Here is a 21,448-nt window from a genome sequence, read left to right on the forward strand (position 1 = left end):
ATGGCTTTGTTTCTGCCTTTCTCAAAAAATAGCACCCTCTCTTTTTCCCTATACAAAATTTATATAAAATAATTTTAAAAATACAAAATGTCAAATGTAACCCCCCCAAGTTTCACTTGCAACCTATGAGTGGCTCTCTGCACTCCCCAATATTATCTATGTCATCCATGAGCTCCATGATAGCAAGTAGGAAAACTTCTCCTACTTCAGAGCTTGATTATGATTTTTCAGGTACAATACTGTGATTGTGTCTCATTTTAGAAGCAGGGAATATTTCTCTTGGTTGTAAAACCTCTTGAAGTGATTAAACATAAAGCTCAGCTAACATATATCAAGGAACAGTTGTACATATTGAGAGATATGCCATCCAATGGATATATTTTGTTAAAGTATTTCTTTGGGGAAAAAAAAAATCATTACCCTAAATTAAGATGAATACCTCCCTTTTATTGCATTACCTGTGGGGAAACTGCCAAAAGATGAAAGTCAAGTAGAAGGTGATGTGTTTTTAATGTCCACATTTCTTTATATACTGTGCTTTAGGAAAGCATTAAGCTTGTCAAATGAAAATCTGAGTAGGACCAATATTGAAAATGAGGTTTTTCTGACCAAAGTTTTAAAAATGGTAAAGAAAATTTTAATAGGCAGTTTACTTGTACGTGGAAGCTACTTAGTCAAGGTAACTGTTAAGTTAGATAATATTCTGCATTTGAACTTTTGCTTGAGTACTAATAACAATTATTTTTAATTGCAGTTCAACTTCTTAAATTGTTTTGCATCTCTCTTCTACATTGCCTTTGTGCTTTTTGATATGAAGCTTTTGAGGCAGGTGAGTTCCAAGAAAATCTTAATGTTGATGAATCTGGGAAAATAAAAGATTGATTGAAATAGGACTTTAGTTTTTAATTGTTCTTCTAAAATACGTATGAAATATATTCATTATTAATATTTTTTTCTTACAAATCCAGCTTCCATATTTCAGTTCCTCTAGCATAGTTGCAGAACTATAACAGAGTAATGTAGAGTAATTCTTGCCCTCCATATAAATGAGGAACTCTTTTCAAATAAATTGATTATTCCCTCACACAGATGAGGCCGGAAAATTTTCATTTCCTCCTTCTTTCCCTTTATACTAGAAAATGGTTTTCTCTGTAGTGTTCTTAATGAGAGACTCTTGAGGCTAGGAGAATTATTAAGTTTATGACTACAATGAGGAGCTGAGAATAAATAAAAGCAAAAATAATTTGTAGTTGGTATTTGAAATCAGCTTTCTGTTGTTAACATATTTTGAACTGAAATGCATGAAAATTAGGTATAAGGAAAATATGTTTGCTCTAAATATAATGAACAAATGAACAAGAATTTCAACTTAAGAACTCCGTTCCTCTAAAGAGATCTCTAGCAAAACACTTGACATATCTACACTAGATATGACATTTGTGATATTTCCTGTACTTTAAGGTAAAAAGCAAAAGGAAAAAAATAGAAAAAAGTTCATTGTTTAGCTCTGTTATCGGTGTTGGTATAGGTTAAGTGTGTATCTTTACCCTTCATTGGACTTTGTGTACTGTCTCCAAGATACATGCAGATCCACAAAATGTTTAGACATCTAACTCCTATTTTGTCCTTTTCAGCACATAGCAAAAAATGGGAACTAAAGCAGCTATACTTTTCATGTGCTATTGCTAGTTTTGTTAGGCTGGCCGCCTTTTGTCATACTATAACAACTTACAGTATTACTAGAACGCACAAAATCGGAAATGATCATAGGTTTATCACAGATCTATTAATTTTTTTTTCTATTTCTTTTTTTTTAAACTTAAGAGCTTGGCCACTTTGCTGATAACTTCGCAGATCCTTAATCAGTTTGCAGAATCCTTGCTTCCTTACTGGCTCCAAAAGAGACATAAGAAGAGGATGAAGAAACACATGTGTTCTCTGAAAACAGATACGGACCTGTCATTAGTCGAACAAGTCAACTTGGAGAAAGAAATGGGCACCTATTTTGTACGTTTTACTACTGTAAAAGAATTAAAAGTTTTCTGGGCTGTAGTTGACAGAGACATCAGCCAGTGCAACCTAAAATATTCCTGGCTGTCTGGCCTAGCAGCTTATTTCCAGCTTCATCAATTTTGCTAGTAGTGTTTATACAGCTATATGGCGCACTGGATCAAGAAACTGATACAGTGGAGGATCCCAGTTACACCAGCATGAAGGAGTAGGAATGAACAGCTGAATCTGGAGATACCTAACCCTGTGTCACTGGAAGAAGTATTTGTGTAATATGCCCTTAATCTCCAGGGACAGCCTGGAGCCTACCAGGATGAGTAGCTGGTCATAGAGGAGGGGGAGGCTGTTTCTGTTTTAGTTTGTTTTTGCAGTGATACTCGTTTAAACTGTCAATTAAACTCTAGCCTGAGAGGGTGTGCTCTTGTCTGGGTGGGGCCAGAAATGGAGAGGGCAGAAGAGTCCAACTCTTCAAACCAGTACTACTGCTGGAAGCTCTTGCTTTTTGAAACTACAGCTTTGGCATTTGCTGTCTTCCTAGTTCTGTTCCTGTCCACCTTCTACCCAGTACAATTTTTAATTGCATATACAGACTTCATTACTTGCAGTTCTAAAGGAAGTGACAAAGTAGACATTATGTGTATGTTAAGGCCTTACAGACTGGCTGACAACTTGCTTGATCAGATGCTGCAAGCATAGTCACAAGAGGCTTAATACTGTATGATTTATACTTTACAGAATAAGAATATGTAGATAGTGTACCTCTTATGTAAAAGGTAGAGAATAGCAGTTTGAAATTTGCTATCAATACTGTATCAGATTCCTTTCTTCCTGCATAAAGTGCCATGAAATGGGAAGAGGAAAAACAAATACTACCTTTGGAATTGAAAAACTGTATGAACGTTAATACTTGCATTCCTCTGGGAAGGTTGGTATTTCCCACATTTTATATGAGGAGAGAGGGATTTAGAGAGCATGGCTATCTTACAATAGAGAACACAGCAGAAATCCCCGAGTTAGTGTCTGTCTGAACTGATAAATCAGCACAGTCCAGCACTGTGCCTGCGAATAGACCAGCACATCTCCAAAAGCTGCGTATCAGCATCAGGCATTCATATGCCTTACCAAATAAGCTCTCTACCTCTTAGACCTGAGCTGAGTTCTGATTCTCAGCTGGCACATACAAAGTGTGGTGTCTTTGAGTCACATTGCCCAGTGCTTCTTGTGCAGAATGTATCTGCACCTGTTGTACTGTTCTGCCCTGAATAATTTTCAGTGGGGACCCAACAGGTCAGTTGTAGAGTTATGACTTTGCCTTGGAGGTATCCACTGCTAGCCTCAGTTTCAGTTCAAGGTACTGTGTACTCAAGGCCTTAATTTTATTTTCAATCTAAATATTTTAATTGTGCTGTGCTTGTGAATACACGATACTAGACCACTGATTTGTTTGCAAGCAGTGAGCTGTCAGCAGGCAAGAGTATTTCTAAAATTAAATCTGTCACAAGGGGGAAGCATTTGACTACGTTTAGTAACTGAGGAGTTTAGCAGGAGTCTTGACAGAATTTGGCATTTCAGACTCTTCTCTTTTCTTTTCCTTCCTTCACTTACTCTTTAACATTTAATTCTCTTTTTTGTTTGTCCTCTTTCTCTCTCGCTTTTCAAATTTCCAGCCCTTAACCCAGTTTAAGATGTAAAAACATTCTGCAGTCATTTTTTATTTTATTATTTTTTTTTAAATTTCTGCTTTTCTCCTCTAATTCATTTTCTCCCTGAATCTCTTTGTTGATTCTGTTTCCTCGATGCCATAGTTTGTGCTGCTTTTGTGGCTGACAATGGCACACTTTGAAATTTCTTTAACATCCTATTGGACTCCTCTCTTCCTGCACAGAGTCATAAATTGACTAGGAGAAAAAGAAATACTTTTCTTTTCATACTCTGCTGTTCTAAAAGTCAATAGGTACTGGACAAGGAAATGAGAAGAACAGTGTGAGGAAGTAGTGGGAATACTGTGCAGTTACCAGGAGGAGAAGCACAAAGGGAAGCATTGCTCCCTGCCTGCAACAGTTGTCGGAGAAAGTGATAGCAGGGACAGATATGTGACTGCCACTCCAGTGAGTGATCCTGCACAAATGTCCCACCTTACTAAAATTCAGAGTTCGTACAAAACACTTCTGTGGAAGAATCTCAATGGTTTTAAAAGTTAGGTAGCTCCTCAGGGTCTGGCCTGCAGCTCAGTTTGTCAGACCCAGCTATACTACACAACTTAAAAATGAGCTCAAGTGAAGAATGCAGCTAATGACCACCCCATGTTGATTTCTGAGCTTGCAGGCTTCTACTGCCTCTCTCTGTTAGCTAGAAAAAAAAAAAGCAGTAGGTGCTGGAGAGGCAGTCAGTTTAAGAGCTATAACCAGCAAAAAAGATTAGAGAACCATGTATCTGATGTATGGAGCCAAAAGAAATTTTCTGTGGTTCTTGTAATAACCTCAGTTACTGTCAAGTCTTTATTTTTAATATCTCATTTTTGAGAGAGAGGAAAATGTGTGGGTCTGGGCAAGTACAATAGAGCTAGATCCCAGTTTAACTTCTTCATGGTATTTCACTATCCTTTGTTGAGTAAACACCTTTTCTTTAAAAATTAGTTGGTTTTGTTCTTCGCTTCCATAAATAACTGCTGCAGTCATCAAAAACTATTAATAATACTACAAAACTAATATGCAAATATGCATAACCTACATGTGAATACTTAATCAGTATTTGAGTACCCACGTTCTTGTTTTAAAGATCAGGTGATAGATGTGTTGCGCATTTGCCAAAATAGGGCTTTTTGTTTGCATTAATCATTCCTTTTGGATGTCAGTGCTGCATTCTGTCATTTCAGCCTTCAAGTGGGCCTCTAATTCTGACCCGTTTTGAAATAAACAAGCAGAAATACCAGAAAAGAGTTGCCTATCTACCAGCCTACCTTTCTGGTTGGGTCTTTCATGGACAGTCTGAAATACTAGGACTTTTCTTCTCACAGTGCTCTTAGGAGAATGTTCTGCCAGTTTAAACGCATGATGCAGTTTTCCTATCCCCCACTGTTCCTTCTGTAACTGTTTCACTGAGATAGTCAGGAGCTTGAATAGGATGAATGTGTTTATACAATTACTTTGTGTAATAAGGGTAAGAAGTATGACTGTTGCAGAAAAGGCATTAGGCAAAAGGAAAAACTTTGGCCTCCCCTTATTAATAAGTTTTGAGTTACTGAATAATTCCAAATTCACTAGATGTATTTTTTTGTTGCTGTTGTTTTCTACCACCAGTCATTCCCAAACAACTGATTTGGGATGAGGAAGCATGTTTATAACTGTATTGTTAAATCTGTGTTTGTTCATATTTTTTTTTTTTGTGGGTTAAAGTTGTTCTTATTTTTGCTCTGTTTTTCAGGGTACTTTTGATGATTACCTGGAGTTGTTCTTACAGTTTGGCTATGTGAGTCTTTTCTCGTGTGTTTATCCACTGGCAGCTGTCTTTGCAGTATTAAACAACGTCACAGAGATATATTCTGATGCCTTAAAGATGTGTAGAGTTTACAAGCGGCCATTTGCAGAACCCACAGCAAATATTGGTGTTTGGCAGGTAATTTTTGTGTTTCTTTTTCTATTCATTTGTTTTAAAAGAGATTTCAACAAACGTATTCAAGCTGTGTGTTTGACCCATCAGCCGCTTTTAAAGTTTAGTAGATACTTTATTCTCTTCAATGCCTATTTAGGATACTATCTATCCAACTACAGTGGTTTTTGTAGGGTTTTTACCACATGTCTTTCAGTTGCCTTTGACAAGAAAACAAATCCTTCCTTTAGTCCTTGTATATGTATGTATTGCAGTCCTGTTGCAACTGCAACAAAGCAAAGCTGCCAGATACTGCCTGGTACTCTTTACAGCCAACGTATTTTAGAAATGATAACATCTGATGCAATCTCAGAAGCATGGTCCTCAGTAAGGGTTTAAAAAAAAAATGAAGAATGATAGGTAAGTACTTGGATTCCTAAGCCATGCTTGACTGTGTGCCCTTGTGATTACTGGTACTCAAACTGACTAATTTTAAAATAACCTGGATCTGTGAGCAGGAGCTGGACCTTTCTGCACAACCTGGACGTTGTAGTCTATTTGAACAATTTCATGCTAGCAGTACTGGCTTTAAAAATTTTCTGTCCTCAGTTGTTTGCCCATGCAATCATGCTAGCACCAGCTAGTTTGGAACCTGCTGAGTACGCTGCATCAGTGAACTGATTCTGACTAAAAATAACCCTGTAAAACTCCTCCAAAACCAGAAGTTTTTCTGAGAAGAAAGCTATTAAGTTGCATCCAGAGACTTCAGCATTCTGTAATAGCAGTGGCCTGATAAGGAGCGTCAAATAGTTGGAGGAAATTTCTAGGGGATGATCCATATTCTAGTTTTATTTAACAACTTTTCTAATGAATGTTCTAATTCTAATAATGTAATGGAGACAAAGGGCACAATAAACTAGTGGATTGTTTAATTTGGAGGGGTTGTAAATGTTGGTACCAAATGAAACAAATGGAAGATGAGAGATGAAATCAGGAAACCTCTAATGAAACATACTGTAAAAACATGCAAACCAACTATTCTGAGCAATGTTCATTACACACGTACATAGGTATTAATGAAGTGGACTTATAGGAGAAGTCTTTTAATATTAAGTCATTAAGATGTGTAAATTATAATCTGATTGCGTTTTAACGTCTGATGCATTTTCTCAGTCCAAATCCATGCTGCCAACATCTTGATGGCATAGCTGCATCGACCAGTGGTGTGACCACCAGTTAAATGAGGCTGTGGTCGTAAGTCCCAAGCATAGCTGTGGGTATATTAATGGCATTTGGTTTTGCTAGAATAGTTTGTTTCAATCTAGGGAGTAGGCTGAAAAAGCATAATACTAATGGTACAGTCATGTGGGGTTTTTTTATAGTGTAGGTTTTTAACTAATAGTAGAAATGCATTTGCTTTGTGAATTAACTAAATCTTAAGTCATTATTTTTATCTGTTTCATGTGGGAAGTTAGAGCATTGGCTGAAAGATTTCTGTTAAAGGAATACTGGAATTATTTTATCAGGTGATCTGAGTCACCAGCTTGTTGTCAAGGAGAAAGTTACTTCTGCTAATTCATTGTGACAATTGCTACAAGTCAATGTCAGTCTTTCTCATTCCAGAGAGGACCTTGGAATAAGTACCCATTATATTGCAAAAGTGATTGTCACGCTGTAGTAATATTTTCAGGCATTTTGTGGGAGCTCTGTGGGCAAGAGCTTCTTAGACTTGTGCAATTGCATGCGTTTAAATCTTTCTTTCAACAAATTTCAGCTTGTATCACTGGTTGTGATTTAAGAAAGGCATTCTGAACCATCCTTATGTTTTCCTATTACTTAACATTCAGACAAAACCTCCAAAAACAGAGTGTTGGCGCTATTAGTTCCTCTAGGAGTTTTGTGTTTTTTCCTTTATCCTGAAAGAAGTTTATGTTTGGGAGTGCAACTGTAGGTGAGTGCATAATCTTTGTGTTCAGATTAAGAGTCATGAAGATATCAGGGGTAAGGCTGCCTTCCTGTCCGCTTTTTTCCTTTAGGATTATTCCAAATTTTGCAAGAGGTGATCTGGCATTACCTACATCTAGGATGTTAATGGTCTGTAAATAACTTCTCAACGCCTTTAGAGTACTGCAGAATTGTGGAAGAATAGTGTTTAACTTCTTCACAGCAAACAAGCATACACACATAGAGAAATCAAATTAGAGAAAAATTCAGGGTTTCCAGATGGTCTTTGTGGTATTGCAGACCTTGTTGTGGTGTTGTGCTTGCTTGTTCTTAAAGCTGATGAAGTCTGGACTGCTTGCCAAACAAGTCTTATGTAGTAGAATTCAAAAGATGAAGGAAAATAAAATGTTAAAGTAGTGGGTCTTCTGAGGATTTAAAGGAGAGAGAGGTATTGTCCAGAGCAATTTGGGGACTGGTAAATTAGAGATAATGGTCATAACTATAAATATTTTTGTGTTTTATTTCAGTTGGCTTTTGAAACTATGAGTGTAATATCAGTAGTCACTAACTGCATACTGATTGGAATGTCTCCACAAGTGAATGCCCTTTTTCCAGACTCAAAAATGGACCTTATTCTGACTGTGGCATTGGTAGAGGTAAGCCTGCCTTCAAACAGTGCATGTGTTTTTGTAGCAAGTAATATGAACAACAGTGGAAATAATACCAGGAAGTAGATTTCCCCCCCCCCCCATATATTAAAAGGAAATGAAGATTTCTCTACCAAAGAAGTGTTTCAAAGACTTGCTTTTTGATTTCTTTCTTTTTTCCCCTCTGCATTTTCATGTACTGTGAATGTTGTTGCCATGCTTTTCCGTACGTTTGCAAGATACTGTGTGTTTGTTGCTCCGTGTATTTAAATAATTTAATAGTGCTATTTCAAGAAGCAAAATAAGTGTATTTTTGTGAACTGGATGTTTCTCTACTTGGTTTGTGACCCCAGCAATCTTAAAGACCTCCTACATAATCTTTATGGATGTTTCCTCTAAGCCTTATGTGAAACAAGTATGTATGATGACTATAAACACTAGTGATCGTAACACCATTTGGGTTTCATATTTTCCTAATTCTGTGTAGTAAACACTTGAGTGTCATTCCTTTTCAGGCAAAGAGGGATGACTATGGCATCTTCTATAGTAACTGAGATTGTAGGACTTTGCCCTGACGTATCTTTCTTTTGGAGTTTTCTTGTACTGCATTGCCTTGACTTTCAACATTATGCTATTTTAGCTTTTAGGAATTGGATTACTTTTCTTGTGGCGAAAAGTCTGAGTTGTCTATGCGTAGTTGTTAAACTGCATTGCCTTACGGAGGTGCAGCAGGAGCACATACTTTGTTGTTTTTACAGGTGTTATGGGTTATGCAGTGAATTATGAACATGCTTGGAATTTTATTTTCAGAGCCTTAAGGTTTGCAGAGTGTTAACTGGTTTACTGAAGTTTGAGTCTACAGCCTGCCTGATGTATTATTCTATTATGCATGTGTGAACATTTGCATTAACCTCAGTGAGGTATTTTAATATAAAACTAATTTGGCAATTTAAATGTAATACTCTAGTTCATTACTGGACAACTTATCCAGAGAGATCATATTATGAAAACTGTATGACTAAATGTAAGCAGTAGGGATTTATGGCAGCTTAGAGATAGGGCTATTTTTGCCTTTGCTTCCTGGGTATTTATTCCCATCTTATCTGTTTTAATGTGAAGCTGGCTGTGTGGTCTTTAGGCAAGCCTCTGTTTCTTGGTAAGCCATAGGAAAATACCAGTATTTTTCTCTCTAAATTTAAATTCTGCTTATATGCAATCCTTTAGATGACAGGAATTGGAGCATGGTAATCAGGTAGCTCTTGGAATTCCTTCTTAACAGTGTATCTCAAATTATCTGAAAATGCTGTGGAAAGGGAGATTAAGAAAATAAAAGGAGGAATGTCTGAAGAGAAAAAGTAAATTAGTACTGAGGGAAGGAAAGGCAAAAATGTTGTCTTCTACTGGTGAAGACCACCGATCTATAATAAAGTACATTGTCTAAAGGGACAGGTGGAAGCTAACGCTGGATGAGCCAGAGCAGAGGAGAGGAACGGCAACCATTTGGTTAAAGAAAAGTCAAGTTTTCTCTTACTGTTCTTCTTAGTAAAAAAACCCAAAACAACCCATAATGTACTTGCCAGAAAAGGTATATTTAAAAAATAGTTTTAATCATAGGTATCCTGCATGCTTGATACTTTTAAGTATGCTGGTTTGATTTGATTTTTTTTTTTGGGCTGTTTTTGTGTTATTACAAACTCTTTATTGTCTGAGAACACAGACACAAAACCAACATATGAGTCTTATAGTATTTTTCTGCAGCATAACAAGCCATGTGATTTTTGGAACTTTGTTGGTTATAAACAATTCCAAAATTGTTCAATGTGAAATTTAAAACTTTTGCAGTCTCCTGAGGGACAGTCTTTCAGTACATTTTAAACAATATTTAACAACTTCGTGGGTGTGGGTTTGGTTTTTTGTGGTGGTTTTCTTTTGTTTTTTTTAAAGAATCAGAGAATAGCTCAGGTCATACGATCTTGCAAGAAGTTTTGTAACACAAGTTATGAAGTTTCTGGAGTCCAAAAGAGTTCTCCAAAGTGAAACACATTTTTAATATAAATTTTATTTCAAAACCTATATGAAAATGAACAGAACAAACATGATTTTCACTTCTGTTGAAGACAGTTTCCATTGTGTTGACAGTTAAACATGTTCTCAGTTACAGAAATGAATTTTTTTTATCAGTAGTTATGTTGTACATACTTCAGGTTAAAACATTGATTACAAAAGGTAGGAAGAAGGGAGGATTACTAGGTGCTGTGGGACTATGAATAGCAGTATGGATTTATGGCAGCTTAAAGAGATGGGACTATTTTTGCCTTTGCTTCCTGGGTATTTATTCTCATCTTATCTGTTACACTGACACTTTCTTTTGTCTGGTGCATGATGAATTAGATTAGGGAATTGTTCTGGGAGAAGCTGCCTTACCAAGTTCACTGGTGAAAGGGAGTAGGGCAGAAGCAACCATATGTGGAAGACACACAGCTGTGCTGTAGGTTTGTGCTGGATTAAATTTGTGGGACTTCTGCACCACTGAGTCTTTCTCCTGTAAGTATTGCTTCATCTATAGGACGATCCCTAAACTAGGAGAGGACAAATCTCATGTATTGGCAGTATTCCTATGTACCTTTACTATATTTATTAATGATTAAACTGTATTTCAGTTGTAAAGAACAATTCAGAAACAGAATACATCACTCTAAACCTCTAGGACAAAGCTGGTCCATCTAAAGTACATCAGTGTCAAGGTAGGAAAAAATTCTGTTGGATGGGTCAGGGTGTTGATAGAAATGCATTTTAGATCACCAAGTGAGATTCAGAAACACATGACAGAGGTGAGTTATTTTACTTTCTGGTGTTTGCTACAAGTGGAGATGAGAATTTTATGGTGTGTTGATGTGATGTTGCCAACATCAGGCAGTGTAAAAGTGTTAAGGAACACAAGAAATTTCTTTTAGTAGGTTATGTATGCTTTCACATGTTCAACTGATGGAGTAACCTACTTAAATCTTAGCTGTGATTAAGTATTTTTATCAGGCTTAAGTAATTGAGACTCCAGTTGAATATTTATGTATATTTGATGCAAGGGTGAACAGGAAAAGCATTGTTCTTACCAAAGCCAAGCACAGGTATTAGCAATGTCCTGATTTTTTTTCTTCAAAAACGTGAGTGCTTTTTAAGAATAATAATAGTACTCTTCAAACGGAAATATGTTTATATAGTGACATTTGACATCACTCAGTACAGTCATAATGAAGAACTGTGTGTGGTGTTCTTGTAAGCATTCTGTACCCAGCCCTTAGAGATTTATGCAAAATAATTTTTTTCGTATTAACAACACTAACTCTACTGCTGTCTACACTTTTGGTGGGAATATGTATTGTATCAGCAAAGTAAATGCTAATTAAATAGAATAAAACATTAAATATTTCATAATAAATAATGGTAAACATTAAAATAATAACATTTAACAATATTTTTAAAGTATTAAAACAGTGACCTTTTTTTTGAACAGTTGACCTGTTTTCATCAGTCCAGCATCTGCTTCCATGGCAACATGATTTGAACCAGGAGCAGAATTGTGAAACTCCCCTCTTTTACTTATGGATGGATGCTAACTGAGTGCAGCAGGTGCAATTTTCAAACAAAGAAGTAGGTGAATGTCCTTAAAGCAGGAAACAATAAGCCCTTAATAACATAATTTTAAAATAGTTAAATCCTATAGTGTGTTTAGTTCTTCAGGCTCTACCATAGACACATACTTTTGGTATGAACCATAGGTGCAAAGTAGGACATTCCAAGCAAGTGTCTGTGCTCGTGTGGAACTGTTCCCAATCACCTCTGAGTTCTTATACTGATTTGAACAAACTGAGGAAATGACTCTGAAGAAATCTGGTGAATAGTTGGGGGAGTGGGTTAAAACAAGGTGTAACCTTAGTTCTGCAGTGCTTTTTTATTTTTCTTTGAAAATTTTTGACAGAGTTTTGTTCCTGATGACTATTTCTTTTTAATTTATACTCTCATAAATCTGAAGAATGCTAGTTAAATCAGTTTCAGGACTACTCTGAAAGTTGAGTCCAAGAAATCAGTTGTATGTACAACTCTTAATAGGGATTTTTTTTTTTTAAACAGTACATGAGTAGGGGTGTTTTGAAGCAATAGCTGTAAAGTACAGTTTAACATGAATGTATCCTAATCTCCAAAAGTAACTTGTGTATCCAGCACTCAAATGTAGTAAACTAATGGAAAGCTTTTATGCAGAGGTGCACTTAGCCTGGATGTTTTACGTCACATCGAAGCATTTTGGGATTAGCTTGGAAATACTAAGTAATAATGAAGGGCCCTCTTGATAGCTGTAGGATAAAATCTGACCTTACAGTCTACAAATACAATTTGGGGAAGAATGTAATCAGCTCTGGTATAGATGAAAATGAGGACGTTAGTGTAAGGATAGGACTAGCATATTTGTAGTAAACATGGCTTAATAAACAATTGGACCATGTGGCTTTGATTTCATGGGGTCCTCATAAGAATTTGAAATAGATCTTCATGAGCTTCATAAAAAAATATATATATATTTAAAAGTCAGTTCTGTAAGAGGTATGGAGTGGAATAAGGGAAGTACCCTTTCTTAAGCTTTGTTTTTTCTTGGTGAGAAGGAGCTGATGTCCATTTATCAAAGGCTGGAAAGCAGGAATTGTAGCTTGTTAATAAAGCTGAAAAGTTAGTGGTGGTGTGTTTAAAAGTGATAGCTGATACAAAGTCAAAGTGGTTGAGAGTTGCCTGGTACATCTGCTTTTCTCTAGTGTTCCAATTTTATTAAGTGTATTTCTTCATCAAAGGCCTCCTGGTGTACACTAGAAGCTCTTCAAGCTTCTTCTGAGCACTCTTAATGTAATGGCCCCAACACTCAGTCAGCGCAGCAGTAAACTTGACAGTTGTTTCTGAAATAATGTGCCAAAGAAACTGGGAAACACTACCAGAGTTGAGCGGTTTGGATTCTAGTAGATTAGAACATATATTTATCATCTGGTTCTAGGCATCATCATACTTTGCTTTCTAGATAAACTTGGAAATGATTAAGCATTGCATCCTGAGTGCAGTTGAAGGTCTTTTGAATCCACTCCCTGAGCAAAAGCCATTTTAGGTGTCTTGTTATGTCAAAATTAAAGTATTTTCCCTTTATTTCCTTTTAAAAAAAATCCTTAAATGTTTTGCAACAGATTTCAGTGCTATCTGTTTTTTCCTGATAAAGCTGGGATTTTTTATTTTTTAAGATACAGTGCTAGTTGGCATATTTCTTAGCAATAATTACACGACTAGTGTTGCGGCAGGGTGGAGCTGAGGCCTGGTTCTGCATGGTACAATGTTCTGCATGTGTGGAGAAAACAGCTTTATTTGTGTGGAATTCAGGAGGAGTTTGGGATTTAGCAGGTATGCAGAGTACACTTATATATTGGCCAACTTTACATAGTAAAGAAACTAGGAAAAAAAAGGAGAAAAATAGGCTGCATCAGCTTCTACACATGTATAAATCCATTGACACTAATGGAGTTATAACAGTGCAAAGTTCAAGCAAAACCGCTGTGCATAAAGCGATTTTTTTGCTGAATTATTTCTGTGTTTATGACAGGTACTGCTTTAACATACAGTGGCTGCAGTGTTTCACATGCCGAATCATAGAATAGTCTAGGTTGGAAGGGACTTCTGGAGATTATTTGGTCCAAACTTCTGCTGAAAGCAGGACCCTAGATTAGGTTATCCAGGGCCTTGTCAAGTTTAAGCTAAGGCTTGAGCAGTTCCAGTGAGGGAAAGTCCACCACTTCTCTGGGCAACCTATTCCATTGTTTAATTGTTCTCATGGCAAAGAATTGTGTGTTTTCATATGGTGAGACAAGATTTCCCTGAAGCAACTTGTGGCCCATGGCCTCTTTTCCTTTCATCGTGCATCCTTGTGAAGAAGGCACTTCCACCTTCTCTAAAACTACCCATTAGGCATTGGAAGACTGTGATTAGATCATCCCCACCCTCCCGAGCCTTCTCTTTTCTAGGTGGAGAAAACCCAGTTCCTTCAATATTTCTTCATACGTCAGGTTCTTCAACCCTGTAATCTTGGTGGCCCTCCAACAGGCCTCCTCCAGGTTTTCAATGTTTGTTTTCCAAGTAGCCAGTGCCACTTTTAAAGAAACAAGGAGTGCTTTTCATGTGTGCTTGTCTCCTTATATCTTATGCCAGTTGCAGTGTGCATTCTTTCTTTGTCCTCAATCTATTTGCTCTTTAACCAGAGAAAATAATTGTGATCATTTCTGGGAGCAGTTGTACAACTCTTAACTTTCTTACTGCTGAAATTTTTTTGGCAACAGTCTCCAGGTATTTGTCTTTCAATGTGCTGATTCTTTTCTGTGGCAGTGTGGTTTTTCCATGCTGATATGCATACTTATATGCATGCGTATATACTACATGAAGGTGTTTCGTTTATAGATTTTGGTTGGAATACTGCTACTTCATGTCTAACCTGAGTGGTTTGTCAATTTTCAGGTATAAATGTAAGGAGTAGTAGTTGCTGATAAGTATTTGATGTGTGGTTTAAATTTCTGTCTAACAGTTTGATTTGACTTAAAGAAGTTAAATGTATAGGAAGAAAATAATTGATTATTTAGCTATAATGAATAAGTATTAAATAGAAAGTTATACATAAGGCTCTTTTTCTGAAATGTTTCATGGTAAGGTACAAACCTTACTGACAGCTTTACAGCTCTTTTTTGAGAAAATACTTAGCAAGTTTATTCATCAGGTATGTTATTTTGCTAAAACATATCCTAGCCAAGACCCATCTGTGCTTGCACTTGTGACAAAAATAAGAAAATAAAGAAAGATAAATGGAAAAATGCACTTTATGTAAATTGTGTAATTATTTGGTTCATTGATGTATACATACATAAAATAATTCTGCAGCATTACTAATTCTGAATGTTAAAAAAGGTTAATCCAAGCCACTGGTGATTTCAGTTAACATTGCTTCTGTTCAAGAATAGCTCTACCTCAGCTGCGCACATACACGTAATATGTATACATATACATAAGAAATCACATGTGGAAGTCTCCTTTAAAAATCTGACGTGCATGTTTTCATTTTTAATATCGTACAAAATAGTAATTTGATTTCTATATTCTATGCTAGACAGGTAAGCCACTGCAATTCAGTTTATTCCTGAATTTGCAATTGTGAGCCATAAAAATAGTTTGATATTTTAATTTCAAGCTGAAACCCTGGCAAAAATTATCAGAAGATGCTGAATGGCGTTGGTATAACACTTAGTGGAAGTTTGTAAAGGTTACTGTAGTATAAAGATTTAACAAAGTTTTACTGATTCTTTAGTTTACTGTTTGACAACATTTTATGAATAAAAATGAACTCAAATTTCTGTGCATTTTATACACACTGTACTTTGCAAAAGATTCTTGAAACTGTAAGTTTAGTTTGAATATAAAGTTATCAAAAATTTAGGTAAGTTATTCTTCTGAGTAACGGGAACAGATTGTTCTCAGTTTTTTTCTTTCTCACCTCAGTGAGAGTTTTAACCATTCACATGGGGGAGGATTTATGGATTTGTCTGCGTAAAATTTTATAAAATGTTTGCTGCTGAACCAGACTCCTGGGACCATATCAACGAGGTAAAAAAATTATGATTTTGCTAGTTGTACATTAATACAGACTGTGTTTATTTCCAAAATCAGGATTTATCACAGATCTTTTTATTGCCATCTACTGGTTCTTTTGAGATATTCATTCTGATTTAGTGTAGATTTTTGGCCACTTTGTATAGTACAGATTAATGGCAAAAGCTTGTCAGGATGAAAACAAACATTAAAAAATTCAAAGATCTAAGTAAGTTGGTAGTTGCTGGTTAATAGCTTTCTGCTACTTTAGAAATGAAAATGCATATTATGATCTATCTTAAATAGTCCAATGGCTTTCTGAAAGTCTCAATTTAAAATAGTATTTGTACGTTTTCCTAGTTGTTAGTCGTTTTAATTTGTTCCTCCTAATTTTCTGTTCTTTTCTCAAACCCTTTTTCAGATTCTCAATTCGCTATGTTGGAAGTTGAAAAACAATCATGCAGATGAATGAATCGTGCTGTTCAAACCATGTACAAACACTGAAATGAGTTAAATATTTGGATATGCTTAGTAATGTGTAGGAGAGCAAGAAACCACTGTATTGCATCAGGTTTTTCAACCCTGATAACTGAAATGTGTTGATATATTTTACTGCTGTGTCTACCCCAACGGGAGCATTGGATTTTGATAGTAATTTTCATTCCTCAGTTTAGGGTGACACAACTCAGAATATGATTTTATCTTTAAATAAATACATGTCTTAGTTGTAGAGGTTGGACTTGGTGTATGAAATACAGCTTTACTATTTTATTTTTTTGATTGAATTGAACTTGTGGTATGTACAAAGGAACGGCTGAGCTAGGTCGGATCGTGGGTCTGTCTAGGCCAGAATCCTTTCTGCAGCAGAGGCCAAGGGAAGAGTATATTAGTATAGCCAACTATGTAGTCATGCTTCCTCAAAATTAATTTCCAGGATCTGGTGATTTGCAGTGTAAACCTTTTTAAGGACCTGCCTTATTACTGAAAATGAGCTGGCCAGAGCTGCATATGAAAGCGTGCAATGCTTTTATACAATGGCATATCCACTTTTTCAAAAGAAATTGAAATATTTTATAGTAAAATCTAGTTAAGCGACTGATCAATAGTTGCTGAATAAGTAATCATCGTGTGTATTGGTTCTACCCTTGGTTTTTCTAGCTTTTCTCTGCTCTTTTTTCGGTTGTCTTTTCCGTGTAAGAAGGACTTTTAATTCTAAATTGGATAGTGCCAATATGGGCATGACATTATAGGGGAGGTTAAGAAATCGGTGGCACAGGAAGCCCTCTCACCAGGAAAGAAAACCTGGGAGGTGTCTTAGTAGGAATGATGGCAAAAAGGGAATACTCTCTTCTTGTCATCAGCCAGGTGGTGGTAGGAACAGGGAGCTACAAAGGTATCAGGTGCTAGTTAGCTGAAAGACTTGAACTTTCAAGAAGAATCACAGCAATGCTTTAACTCATGTTGGGGTCCCTTCAGTAAGAAGCAGAAATGGGTGTGTCTTCTGGGGTTGTGCCATTCGTAATGAATTTAACCGTATCTGGTAGATACTACTGTATTTTTAAACCATCCATATACTAGGAAGGTTGGATGTGGGAGATACCTTAGGAATTCTTCCTGGAAGAGAGTATATTCCTTAACTATGCTAATAAGTGCTTCGGAAGTGTCAACCTGGAAAAACAGCAGGAGAAGACCGAGTAGGAATATTTTTTCTGTTCCTTGTGGGATTGTGCAAGGCTGCCAAAATGACAAAACTTCAAAAGGGAAGATGAATAGAGAACAGATATTTGGAGACAATTAAAAGATATTTTAAAGAACTTTATAAGAATCAGACTTTCAGATCTCTTTAAAACCCACTTAGCTTAATATTTCCCACAAAGAAGTTTCCTTTAATGTATAAATATAATATTTCCAGCTCAAGCCTGATCAGGATGTACAGCTTCCTTGCTGGCAGTTGGAAGTTGAACAGCCAGGCAAAAGCCAAGTTAATGCCTATTAATATTCATTGTTTACCTTCCACTTGATTAAGATTAGTAATTGTTTAATGACAAGATAGAACATGAACATTCAGAGCCTCCTGGCTTTACAGCCATTCCAAGGTTGCTTAGCATTCCATGGAACTGAATTGTTTTGTAAATAACATATTAGTTTATCCAGTTAAATTATTTAAATAATTTTCTGCAAATGTGATATCCATAGCTGCAAGCACAAGCCTGAATAATGGCATTTCCTAGAGAATAGGTAGAGCTATAGGATTCAGATACTATATTACCATACCTCTGTGATGCAGTTTGCAGTAGCGTTTCTTTGTAGCATTCTTACTAGAAGCCTTCCTTCTCAGGGACTGTGATGTTCTTCCCGTCTCCAAAGCTTTATATAACTTCTTTGTCTAAGGTGGTATGTTTTGGTTGGTTGGTTTGTTTCGTTTTTAAACTGTGTGTAGCATTGGAGGATAAATCCAATTTGTCATTTGTATCCTCATATGATTGAGAGTGAAAATGAGTGGCTCTGAGCAGGTAAGGGAATCCAAAGGTAGAAAATGTGGGGTTTGCAGCTGCAGTTGGAAAAGAGATGGAGAACAGGAGATCAGTAAAACTGTCTCCAAATAGCAGGAGAAAGCCAGTCATACGTGTGTTGGAGCCTCTGTGTTGTTGATTAGATAGAAACACCTCTTTTCAGAGAGAGTCTTAATGATGTAATATTGTTGCTTGCATGTTTTCCGGTTATAAAATTGCAGAAGAACTTGCTTTTCTTTTATTAAATTTTCCTTGCAATAACTTCTAACACTCTGGTTTGGAGAGTTAAGCCTTCTGGATCGACTTTTGTATTCATGTTGTTGACCTTGTTACACATGTATTCAGTATTGTAAATGTAATTTTAGTAGTTGTTTATTGGAAACTTGCAGCATGGGTTCTACAGTCTCTTATTTAGAAATGAGCTAAATTTGTTGCTGTAGTTTTTTCCCTGCTGACCCTCTTTAGAAAAAGTTCCAAAGCATCATTTGCTTTTTAAAATCTGGGTTTAAAAAAAATAATTTCCCTTTTTTTGTTTGCTTGCTTTGTTTTGTGTTTTAAGTGCTGAGAACCACCTGGCACACTTAACTGAAAACTGATTTTGGAACTTAAAATTGTGCAAGAAAATGCAGTACTGGACTGAAAGGCTGCAGTATAGAGTTAATATTTTTTTTTAATAGTCTCTGTGAAAATGTTTTATTGAACGCAGGTCATGTGTCATGCTATAAAGTAAATGTCAAAAGAAGTGGGGCTTAATTACTTCATTTTTGCACTGAATTTTTGTCTTCTACTAGAAGGAAGTGTCAATCCAGAATTTCACTCTTCTGATCAGAAGAAATGAGTGGAGTGATGTGTAATTTTCAAAGGGATTTTTCATTAACTGTGGCAGTGTGCAAGCCACCTGGTATGCTGCTGCTTTCTATTCTAATACCTATAACAGTCCTTTTGAAGTCATGGGAGATTTTTAATGCATGCCTATAATTGGCTAAATCTCTACAATGAATAATACAAAGGAGATACAGTTAGAAGCTGCTGAGAATTCATAAACCATAATATGTTTGATCAAGGTTAGTTTTAGTCAGAGGATTTGTCTTTAAGATAAAAAGTAAGCATGAGTGTGTGGATGGTGTAGGGATTACAGATAAACCAATATCAAATATAAGGGTATCTTTTATTAAACTTGAAATATAGAGTTTGCAATACTTGAGTTTATCTGCAACTCAGTGTATTTTTTTCAGAACTTCATAACCATTGCAAATTCTGAGTGAAACTTGTTTTAAAATCCCGTGAAATGGGAATAAAGGAAATGTTTACATTTTTACTGTTATAGCTTAGCAAATAAAGTTATTGAATTCAAGTACTTTCTTGTTCTCCTAGCTTCTAAAAGGCTTCATTTAAAAAAAAGATCCTATACCAGGAGTAGTGTGCAACAGATAAATTATGAATGCATCTTGAAGAATAGTATGTTGGAAAAAATTGAAGTATTAGTTTATTCTAACACTGGTTGTGTTTGGTAGTCCTGCTTTATTTCCTGTGTAGTTATAGGAACTGCAGGGGCAAGCAGGAGAAATATAATGAATATTAGTGTGACATCTTTCCAGTGGTTTTCATGCCAGTTTAACAAAATAATTCTGGGGAAAGTGTATTACATTTTTTTAAAAGCATAAAATCTGTATATAGGGAGGATTTGAGGGTTGACTCCTTACGTAGGAATAAGGAGTCCACAACCCAGACTGTAGAGTGTTCCTGTAAGTGTTCCTGTTTCACTCCCTGTAATTATAGGAGACTAAAATTACTTTTAAAGGACAGTTTGCAGTCAGAATTTGAGTCAAAAGCACAGCCAGTAGTGAGAATGGGATGTGGCCATATTGCTCCCCGTGGAGACAGCGGGTTGAAGAGTGACACTGGTACCATTATGTTAATAGGTTCATGAATTGATCTTCCTTAAACTTGGATGGTCCTGTCATGGCCAGATAAAACTGACTTTGGATATGTCAGAAGGAATGAGTGGATCTGCTTTTTTAGGACTTCTAGCTTGGGTTATTTTGGTGCATGTCTTGAAAGTCACATGTAGCACAAAACTTAACAGCTGATTTCCTAGGTGGTATTGAGACTGCACTTCTTTGACAACTTCATGGTCTTTGTATTGGTGTGATTGAAATTGCAAGTTCTGAATTTGCTGAGTATAGGTAGAGCCTTCTACCATTTTGTTTTTCTGTTTTTATGAATCTTTCAAGTTGCTCAGGCTTTCCAAGGAACCTCAGGTGCTGTGATGGTTACACTAAGACCTTAACTACCCAGAGAACTTAACAATAACAGTTACTGAAGAAGAAATGTTAGGGGTGCACCTCCTCATATGGATGCTGTATTACAGTATTATAATAATTTTATTCCAGTATAAATCTTTAAAATGAGAGGTTCAAAATCTGCTGAGTTTTTAGGCTGTTTTCCATGTCTCCTCCCCTCCTGCCCTAACTGTTTCTGAAGGTGGAGTGAATAACAGTAATGGCAGCTTGCTCTCTCCTCCCACCTCCCCGCAATGTAGATTGAACTTTGAGATCTGTAGTTATGCAGTTTAAATACAAAATAATTTGTATAGCAATGGATGAAAAGCTGTACATTGTAAAATGTCTTCTGAAGCTGAAGTGTAAGAGTACATACAGCTGTATGATATATTTCTCAAATTTTAGCTAGGGAAGCTATATGCAAGAATTGCCTTTCTAATAGAAACACTGAACAAAAAGGGGGAGGGAATCCAGCTTCCTTTGCAGTGTCACATTTTATTAATAATTGCAGCTGCATCTTGCTTTGCTCAGCTTCCCTCTGAAGACATCTGAGCTGCAGAGATATAGCGAGCGATAGGAGCCATATCTCAGAAGCCATAAAGAGACAGATGCTTCTTTTGATCCCACAAAGTAATTGTGGCTAATATGTAAAAAGTTGTATTGTGGCTTCTTTTTAAAGTTTGGGAGAAGACTTACAACTTTGCTGACTCTATTTCAAACAAAAGAAGCCTTCTGTCTTGTCATTTTCTGTTAGTGCATTGTCTAGAGATATTGCCTTGGTACAATAATACTGATGCATTTCTGCTGG

At 36.2% G+C, this 21,448-nt stretch overlaps 1 protein-coding gene and 1 long non-coding RNA gene across 4 annotated transcripts in view; both read left to right on the forward strand.

Annotated features, from left to right (window-relative positions):
- Positions 1-21,448, forward strand: part of ANO10 (anoctamin 10) — a 130,701-nt gene that overhangs the window by 14,811 nt on the left and 94,442 nt on the right. For all 3 annotated transcript variants that reach the window (XM_075493235.1, XM_075493232.1, XM_075493233.1), the window contains exons 8-11: positions 755-829; positions 1,825-2,007; positions 5,434-5,625; positions 8,070-8,198. In XM_075493235.1, coding sequence (XP_075349350.1) covers positions 755-829; positions 1,825-2,007; positions 5,434-5,625; positions 8,070-8,198 — 579 coding nt within the window. The remainder of the gene's footprint in view (positions 1-754; positions 830-1,824; positions 2,008-5,433; positions 5,626-8,069; positions 8,199-21,448) is intronic.
- LOC142405593 (uncharacterized) lies at positions 8,262-16,395 on the forward strand. Its single transcript, XR_012774238.1, has 3 exons — positions 8,262-11,837; positions 15,756-15,860; positions 16,267-16,395. It is a non-coding gene; the product is annotated as an uncharacterized LOC142405593 (long non-coding RNA).

The sequence above is a fragment of the Mycteria americana genome, chromosome 2, assembly GCF_035582795.1.
Source record: "Mycteria americana isolate JAX WOST 10 ecotype Jacksonville Zoo and Gardens chromosome 2, USCA_MyAme_1.0, whole genome shotgun sequence".
NCBI classification, from domain to species: domain Eukaryota; kingdom Metazoa; phylum Chordata; class Aves; order Ciconiiformes; family Ciconiidae; genus Mycteria; species Mycteria americana.